The sequence below is a fragment of the Agrilus planipennis genome, unplaced genomic scaffold (assembly GCF_000699045.2).
Source record: "Agrilus planipennis isolate EAB-ADULT unplaced genomic scaffold, Apla_2.0 scaffold32, whole genome shotgun sequence".
Classification (NCBI taxonomy): Eukaryota; Metazoa; Arthropoda; class Insecta; order Coleoptera; family Buprestidae; genus Agrilus; species Agrilus planipennis.
In genome coordinates this window covers 1,828,663-1,838,799 of record NW_020439506.1, presented here as the reverse complement: position 1 = coordinate 1,838,799, position 10,137 = coordinate 1,828,663, and the positions used below count along the sequence as shown (strand labels likewise).

Genomic DNA, 10,137 nt, shown 5'->3' with positions numbered 1-10,137 from the left:
ACATTGTAATAAGAGAAAGAAACGGAATCCATAGTTTCTTTAGCTTTGGATTTATCTAATAAGTGAAGTTTACCGAATCGTTTTCTAAGAATTTTGGATTATAGGCATTTATTAGCACACCACAATATGTTGTAATTTCAGTTTTATACAGCTGTCGTATATCAGTTCTATATTGTTTTGTGGGCTGTTTTGTTGTAATTCATAGAATTTCGTAGTTCCTTGCTAAAGGTACAATAAGTGGTGATTTGGTAGGTGCTGATATTAATGTGGAATTTCAAAATTCCATGAATCATGACATTGAACCCGGAAAACAATATCGATCCAATATTTTAGATTATCCATTTTCAAGGAGTTTAGAATTTTTTGGGCTCTTTCCAATTAAAGAATTAGAAGGCATTCACGGAATGTCTCTTTGTTCCATTTTTAAGCTTATACCTTCAATGGCCAATGAGAGCAACTTTCATTCATCATTTTTTATCGGTGAAACTAGCAAAACCGCAAAAATGTATTTTACAGTTTACAAATAGAAAATATGTTTGGAAAAGTATTTTAAATAAAATGTAAAATGCTTTTCTCAAAAAAGTATTTAAATGCAAGATAAAAATAGGTACTTTTTATTTTGTATTTGCATTTTAATTTTTAAGTATTTCAAATAAATCACATCTCTGATCCTATTAGTATAAATGCGAAAATGTGTATTTGTGTGTTTGTAGGCTTTTCACGTCTTAACTGCTCAACCTATCATCATGAAATTTTGTACATACATTGCCAGGGGTACAGAAAAGGACATAGGGTACTTTTTATCGAGATGAAAAAATGCTGTTCCCGAGGGACAGGAAAATTAGTTGTTGTGTTGTAGTCGATGATGTTTAACACATACTTACGAAATCTATTATTTTTTTATATACCTGTTCCATTTTACGAATATCTTTTCGGCATTGCATTGTCAGACTGAATTATATTTAGTTTGATGTGAGTTGTAGTGGTGAGAATATGGCATTTGATTGGTTGTATATTTGTATGTGTATGATGTTCTTTTTTATTATTTGTTTGTATATCTTCATGTTTTCTAAAATATTTAGTTTTTCACTAGCTCTTTCGAATGGCACTATCAGTTTTTACGTACTTACAAATAAAATTTGAAAAGTTATTCGCAAGAAACCGTATTTATGCTTTTAAATTGTTAAATAAAATGAGACTCTGACACTTTTTTAGGTAGGCTTTTCTCTAAGTTATTTTAGCACACACGAAGAATGTTGCTTACAAATTTTTCCGAAGTTTTTCGCTCCACTATAAGTGTAGAATGAAAAAAATATTTCATCTTTATTAAGAAAAAAAAAAAACCGGAATGAAAACTACAGGTGTATCATTGCAGCAAGAAAGTTTATTATTCATCTTATTATTATTATTAGTACTACGACAGGTACAAATTTTTATATTGCACATTTTTGTTTATTTCGTGTCCGTAATTCATAGCATAGGCCGACATCCGAGTGTAATTTTCAGTTTTTGCAACAAGTTTAAGTTCTAGTTGCGTTATTTGGATTTGTTGCCTCCGTCGTAACAGAAGCGTTATCGCTAATGGGTGCTTCATTGATGGCTAACCAAGGCAAACGTCTTTGCAGCTCAAGTCTGGAATTAATTAACAAAAACGAAAACAAATTAACACACTTTTTATGACTAACAAGCCAACCACAAGATACACTACTAGTTACATACCTATATATATAGGGTGTTGAAAATTGTACCAATTTAATTATATTTAAGAATAAATCGCTATTTAATTTTTCTACCCATCAGCAGAAATTATAGTCAGTGAAAGGATTCTTTTTAAAGCGCATTGTTGTTCTTTTACAAAGGGCCTTGCCGGGTAAGATGGTAAAAATGTCCCTACATTTTCCGGAAATGGATTCTAATCAAGCTGTAAGTAGTAACGAAAAAGGGTTTTGGCCAAATTTTTTGAACCTCTAATTGGTCACGTGACCTCTCACGGTCATGTTTCGTCTGTGAAAATTTTTTAAAAAATAAGAAACGAAATTAAAAGTAATAGAAGCACGAATTTGTGAGAATTTTATCAAAATTCAAATTTTTACAAACGGTCGAAAATTTTAAATGGCTATAAAAAAAAAAAAAGACCTATTCAATCACAAAAAAATGAATGTTATTTATTTTGACCTTATAAATTGCCTTCAATAAAGTCAAAAAATACGTTTTCAATTTTTCGCTTTACCTTCCACCAATTTTGAAAATCCGAAAAAATCCAAGACAATTTATAAGTTCAAAATACAGAACACTTATTTTTTTGTGATTTAATAAAGTGAAAATTTGAATTTGAAAATTATCAATTTTTTAGTTTTAATTTNAGACGGCTTAGATATGCTGAAATAACGGAAAATTACAAAACAAGACCTTGAGAGGTCATTGGCGAAAATCTTTTTTATTATCACCTACAACATTTTACAATCGATTTTCGAAAGGTTAAGGGCACTTTTTACCATCTTACTCGGTGAGGCTCCGTAAAATATGAACAGCAAATTATGGCAAATAAAATAAAACTATATTACCGGAAAAATAAAGTTTTATGCGGCGTCAGTACAAAGTTTTTGAGTAAGTAGCAAAATTATTAGAGTTTCTCTACTAAATTATTAAACCAGCAGTAATTCATTCAATTCAACTATGCGTAAACTTTAAATAACTGTTGACAAAAGAAAGCTTTTTATTATCGACAAAAAAATAATTTTGTTAATTACAAAAATAAAGGAGATTGACGTAAATTTTTTTGATTAGTTAATCTGTTGATGAAAACAGTCATGTAAAGTCAAATTAGTTAAACTTCATCAATCCGTATGTGTGGTGGGTGTCCGACAAATTGGATTTTAAATCTGTTCCACTTACTGATTCAATTGACATTTTGCATACGCTTTTGTATACATAATTATACATTTTTTTTTTAATCTCCTTGATATGGATATAAAATGAAAGGAATCTACTATTAGAAAAGGATAAGGTGAGTAACATCATACTAAAAACAATATGGCGGCTACTCCAAAATGGTGGATCACCCGTTTCTCTTAAACCTGCATGAAATGTGGAAAAGTGAAATTTTCTTGGGTAAATAATTTAGCAATCACGTTTATCGAAAGAAAAGTTGCAAAAGCTCTCATTTTGGACAAATGATGAGAGATATTTTGCATCATTAATTAAAAACGCGGCATAATTGTATTAAGCAGAGCGTTTTAGGTTATGTGCCAAAATGTCTGACCCACCCAGGCCACTCTGTGACGAAGAGAAGCAACATTTACAGATTAAAAACTATAACAGTTCCTTCCTTTGTCTGAATTTAAGTGTTTCAGATATAAATTGTTTTTCTTTTTCTCATTTTGAAAGCTTCTCTGAATAAACTCGATTAATATTAATGATACCGATTGAACGTATTCTTAAGAATTACAGCGTCGAGTTGTGCTAATAACAAAATTTGAATTCTGCTTTGGAGTGCAGCGGACAAAAAATAATTAAAACAAAGATTTGATTGAATTTTTCATGGCAGATGATAACGTACAAAAGTTGTGTATAATGTTGTTGAAGCAGGTCATTAAAATAGCTTCATTGCTTAAATAACTTTTGGTTGAATTAATTTTCCTTAACTTGCATAACTTAATAAATAGAAATGCAAGTTTATGGTCTCTTCGACTTAATTGTAGTATAAAATTAATCGATTTCGATTTTCTTTTACAAAAATGGATATCGTGGATTTAATTCAGTTTTTTGGCATAGTGCAAGCAGTTCATAGCGGTGAAATTTTATACTTTTGGCTGGTTTTGTATTGTATGTTAATCTAGGTAAAAATTTTCGTCTTCATGTGTGGTAACGACTACAGCTTTAGTGACGTAAATTTCACCGTTCATATATAAATTTCTAAATCCGGATATAACGACAGCTCGTTGGTTAAAGCGGGCTTTTGTTCGGATCCGAAAGTGTGCACAAAGTTTGCAGTATTATCGACTATGTATAATAAATCGACTTATTGATTGAGGATTTCCCTAATCAAAAAAGGCTACCACCCTACCGATAACAAAATCCGGCGATCGGCACGTTCGCGATTTATTACAACCGGAGAACGGAGCCAGAGTTTAGATTTAGCATTAGTTAGAAGAAATGGTATACCTATTTTATTAAATCAATTTGCATTCACATATTTGTTTGTGTTTTATCATATGTTTTAGTCAATGGTAGAAATATAGGCGCTTCGCCTAATGTCTAGTCTTGTATCTTAGGTTTCACCAACGTCATTAGGAATACCACGAAATGCATTCCAGGATTACATTTCAGATCAACGTAACTTTTAAACATATTATAACCTATTTATTTATTTCTTTCTTTCTTAGTAATAATAATCATTTCTTAATAAACAATTAGGTTAGGTTGCCCTAATTTGAAAAATCTTAGAAGGTATTTCGGGGTTTTTATAAAAGGTGTTGGTCAGGCATAGTAAAAAAAATTATCCGTACAATGATACCAAGTTTACATGGATTAAGCGTGTGATTTTTGCCAAAAAGGGGGAAACCAATTTATGACCTTGAATTTCAATGATAATTAAAAATATATTTGAAGATGATTTGGTTTAAATTTTTCATATTTCGAATGACCTTTTTTTGCAATAATTTTTGTCTATGTCCTGTTCGCCACACCTTTTGTTTCAACTCACGTATTCACCCTTCAGGAATTCAATAAAGTATACCGAGGCCTACATTTCTGAGCATCACCCCGATGATATAATTAAAAAAAATTAGGACACTTTCACCCTTTGTATCTACCCCTTGTTGCTAGTAGGCTTCTCGCTTGCTGCCCCTATCCACCTCCCCCCCCCCATAATCGAATATGTTACCGTAAAATTTATCCATATTCTGGATGACGTTGAGACCTTGTGTCCAGGTGTCCAATTATTGTATATTCTCCCTCAAAATATAACCAAACGTCAGGAATTTTAATGTTAAATAATAGGAAATTCGACTGAACACTAAGTGAACTGGTACTCATAAGCACTGCATTCAAAGCCGCCTAGGCTGAATGGAAAGTAGCGATTTATTTGAAAGGGCAATTTATAAAATTAATGGGGAGTTTTAATCTCTAAAGAAAGTTGTCTTCTTACAATTTCGATTTTAACTTACTTAAATTTATGAAGAATAAAGACAAAATTGATACTGACCTGTACCTAGGATGACTTAAAGCGTACACATATGGGTCAAAGCATGCGACGCATTTACAGAAACAAGCTGGTATCATGGTCACTCCAGGAGTAAGAAGGGATTGATCTCCGAATGCTCCTATCATAGAAACGACAGCATAAGGTGTCCACGCTGCCACGTACAGGAATGTGATTGTCAATGCCACTTTGGCAATTCTTATTTCCGCTGATTGATTCGCTTGGGCTTGATTACTCCTCAAAGAATCAACGTTCATTTTTTTAGCCTAAAATTTAGTAAAAAGCATCAACTTGTTTGTTGGTCATTGATATATCGAAACCATCAGATGTGCAAACTTATTAGTTTTCATCAGCACATCATACGTAGACAGTTTCGATAAACAATAGAAAAATTAAAACATTTGGATGTTTGATTCCTATCAGCTACCAATGCTGATGAGCGAATAGACCCTCCAGACTACGCCGGAAGGTAGGGCTAAGGTCTTCTTTAGCCTCCTTTTTAGGAATTGTGGGAACGGGTGGGTGGTGGTTAGGGTGAGAAATATGAGACGAACGAAATGAAAACAGAAAAGTAGTGAAAGATTGTTTGTGGAATATTGCTTAAGTGATCCAAGGAATCATAAAAAAAAAACTTGGACCATGGCAGATGGATTCAGAATCGAACTGGAAACGGAGAAAACTAAATTTTTATGATAACGCAAAAATTACAATTTTTGATTGTAAATGACTGCATTTGCTGTAGAAATAGTAGAATTTATTAGGTAACTTGTAATAATCTCAATTTTGATATGTTTCTTTAAAAATTATTTCAAGTTTCTTGAAGCTAGTGGGATAAATAGCAAATATCGCTTTAATATTTAGGTAAATTTTCCTTTTTCATTTTCTCCGTGAAGATGACTGGAGTACGTTCTATTCTTGAAAATATTTTCCTCTGCGAAGAACATAATAATGACTGCATTATAATATTTATCTATACGAAGAACATACAATAGCAGTTAAGGCCTTAAAAATATGAGTATAAATATCCGCCATATTGAGCCCTGACCGTAAATATGCGTCCGTAGGTCCGTCCTGACCATATGTAATAATCTTGGCTGATCCACTATATATTTCCTGACATTAATAAATAAAATAAACAAACATAACCGTAGCATGCATTTTTGTTTAAATTGAAGACTCTTTTAAACCGAACTTAGCCTGGATAATATGTATGTCTTTAGTGTTCCTTATCAATGGTGAGGTATTATCCGTTTCGTATGTGAGCGCAGAATCATATCATTTAACCCAGCTAGGACAAAAGAAGACACCTACTGCATCTAACTACCCAATTTAATAACATAACTGGAAACATTATGGCAGTTTTAACACAAAAAAAAACTAACAAGAACATTGTGTAAATCGCAGGATAAGGTTTTACCCCCTCCCCCAAAGATTATTGAATAGAGTAGGTAAGTTTATCGGTAAGTCTTTCTTAAAAAAAAAACAAAAACTAAAGGGACTTTATCTGTAACTTCATGCTAGAAATATTATTTTACTTACTATTTTACTTTTTTTTTGATGAGAGGTCTCTGGGATCATGAGTCATACTTTTTTGGCGAAACTTTTTAATAATTTTGATTATAAAACATGAAATAAACATCTTTCTTCCGTAAAATCGTTAAACCTGTTTTAACTTGATAATTTCAATTGTTTTTGAGAAAAACGCAGTTGACCATTTCAGAGCTTTATAGGCGGCTAACTACTTGGACCATTATGTTCTTTCTTCAAACTTGAATGGAGAATCATTTTTATTTTTTTACAAAATACTTTTGAATGATCTCTCATTAGCCCCATTAGGGGCTGAAAATCATCTTAAGCAGAGAAAGTGACTTTCTACGGCCACCAAGAAGTCTTGATTACAATCCAATGTATTTCTGTTTTTGGGGACATATGAAGATGCAGCTATTTTATTAGGGGGGCAGAAAATAATATTTTTTTTTAATGTCAGAAAGTCCTTCATCGAAAGAATTAGAAAAAGCACAGAAGTAGGAGGAAGCCACATAGAAAAACTACTTTGATTTTGTTATTTTTATTACTCTATTTGTTCATTATTCCGAATTGCAAGTTTTTTAATTGTTTATTTTCTTTCTGTATGTTGCTTTTGCCAGAATTAAACAGAAATTACCTATAGTAAACCCATCGAAAAGAAGTTTTTGATAAGAGGCGCAAAACTACTTTTGTAATGGCTCCAATGATGTGATTCTTTACCCGAGGATAAATATTTTCATTAAGATTTACATTAATCAGTATATTTGACATGTTTTTTCAACATCTCCGTCATCATACCCATTTTTTCTCTGTGTGACATTTGATTATAAGAATGAATTTGTCTTTTTGGCGGAGGAGCCGGGATGAATGGCAAAAAAAACTTTGCAACTAGAAAACTTTACCTGTTCTTTAAGCACTTTCTCATGTCTTATCACATGAGTTACTATCTGACTGTAGTAATATATGATTAAGGCCATAGGGATGACGTAGGAACATACAAATATACTCGCTACAAATAGACGAGTATCGAAGTTGTCTGTCAGATAGTCGAACGAACATGCTGTTAAGAATCCCTCTAAAAGAACAAAGTAATTCTCATACATATTTGTCTCTTATCATGTTGCAATATCAAGAAACAGTTAACGAAAAAGTTATCTAACATGTGAATAAAAAGCTTATGCTATTTACACTGCAGGGCCACAGCCAGGGGTACGCTAGGGTAGGTTGAACATGCCGAGGCAATTTTTCTAATCCTTTTTGAAGTGAAACTTCAATATAGACGGGGTATTATGATTTTTTTTGTCACGAAAAAGCATTACGGCCGCGGGCAGAGAGCAACGACTGTATTAGATGGATATAATGCGCAGCCGCGCGGAGAGCGGAATGTCGGCTAGAGTCCCAGCGGCGTGTGCTGTGCTCAACTGTTTTCTTACCTCTGCTCTCCACGTGACTGGATATCATTGCCTTTATTTTTTCAAATTGGACAAGTACGTTAACAATGCTCGTTTATTGCGATTCGTTTTTCCACTTGTTCGTTGAAGTTTCACTTCTACTATGTGTCCCAGCAAACATTTTATTTTTGTATCCACAATTAAATAAATACTCATAAATAAACTAAATGTTTTTGAGCTTTTGTATGATTTTCTTTATGTAAGTACACTCTTCGGAGGCAGAAAAACCAAATTTCGAAATATAAACGTGAAAAATTTGGCTTTTAGTCTGTCTTGATTAAAAGTCTGGTCACGGCGCTGGTACAATGGAGTAAAAAAAATATATTTCACCTTGAATTATCTCAACGTGAAAAAAAAAATAACGAAGCGAAAAACAAGATAAAAGAAACCAATTTGTGAAATATCGGTAAAATGGATAAAAAAATTAATGAACAGAGATGAATGTAATGGGAAACTAGCGGATCTAAGAGCCTGCGAGGCTTTATTTCTTCTCTCTCACTCATTCACAAAATCAACTTATTCTTCGTCCCACAGAGGCAAATTGCATTATTAATCTTGAATAAATAAATAAATAAATAAAATAAAAACACCAGTAAATTTTCAGAAAAAGCCTCTGCAAACATTGTTCTTTGAAAATTGAGGAACGCTATCATATATTTCGTTTTATAGGTTAGAAGGAACAGGTTGGTTTAATTGATTTCGATAACATTTTCAAAGCAAGTTAAATATTTCTACTAATAGACGTTAAATAGACTCATACAAACAATCAAAATGTGTTATTGCAATATGAAGCAAAACTACTTGCTTTAAGTCTAGATATCATCAAGAATTTAAAGGTAGATAAAAATTTTGAATTAAGAGTCGATATAAATTCGGTAAAATGTTTCAGTCTTGATTGATCTATCGAATTAATCTCGGCATTTAAATTTAAGTTTGACGTAAATCAAGTACATTAAAAAAAGAAGAAATCCCTATTAAAATTCATGAAATGGTAGGAGCCCTTTTTGCTCGATATAATTATAATTACCTAGTTGTAAAATAAAGTGTTAGTTAATAACCATTATTTTACAATTTGTTCCTAACTGTTGTTCTCAAAATACGCGTAATTAAGTTTGTTAATGACATAACCTCTATATTTACACAGGGTGTTTCACCTAAGGCGCTTGCGTCTTTAACTCTGTTACTATATATTTAATAGAAAATATGTTTTTGTAAAAGTGATCTGGAATCGTACGGTGCATATACAGAAAATATTTTCAATCCTACTAGATGGCCCACTTCTTCAGGGTGCTATCTAACGTCGTTTTTTTAATAGAACACCCTGTATATTTTTTATTTTTGGTTTCATTGCTTAATTTTAAGTCGACTACGTTAACAGTTCCCTGTATCTATCTGTAGTAATTTTTGAGATTATATACTCTTTTTGAAAAAAAAAACACGATTTTAGCTCTTTGCATCAGCGCAACGAAGGTTCTGTACAAACTTGTAGATGCCTCGAAGATTTTTTCTGCTTTTTTCGAGTATGGTTTAGGTTTTCCTTCAAAAAACTAGTCCCCCAAAACGTAACGTAAAAGTTAAAAAATTATTTTTTTGTGATGTAACTACAAATTTACGGTTTTCGGATTTTTTCTTTACTCTAACACACTGTTCTTGCCAAAATTCATGATTCTAAATCAACAGATAATAACCAACAGATCTTTTGATTCCGTTGACTTAGAAGTTTCATTTGCAAGGGTTTGCAGACCTGAGTAGTGTTGGGCAAAAATATCGATATATCAATAGTTATCAGTAATTATCGATATGTCGATAACAATAATAGCAACTGATAAATATCGATAATTATCGAATATATCGATAACTATTTGTTGTCAAGTTATAAAATTCCAAAATTAAAAAAGAAAAATTTCTGTTATTAATGTGGGAAATAGAAAATTGCAAAATGCCACTTGTAAATAT

General features: G+C 32.0%; 1 protein-coding gene across 1 annotated transcript in view; it reads right to left on the bottom strand.

The window, feature by feature from the left end:
- Nucleotides 1–1,364: 1,364 nt before the first annotated feature.
- Nucleotides 1,365–10,137, bottom strand: part of LOC108733672 (opsin, ultraviolet-sensitive) — a 30,928-nt gene continuing 22,155 nt past the window's right edge. The window contains exons 5-6 of the mRNA XM_025979205.1: nucleotides 5,207–5,469; nucleotides 1,365–1,632 (exon numbers count right to left, since the gene is read on the bottom strand). Coding sequence (XP_025834990.1) covers nucleotides 1,521–1,632; nucleotides 5,207–5,469 — 375 coding nt within the window. The 3' untranslated portion in view covers nucleotides 1,365–1,520. The remainder of the gene's footprint in view (nucleotides 1,633–5,206; nucleotides 5,470–10,137) is intronic.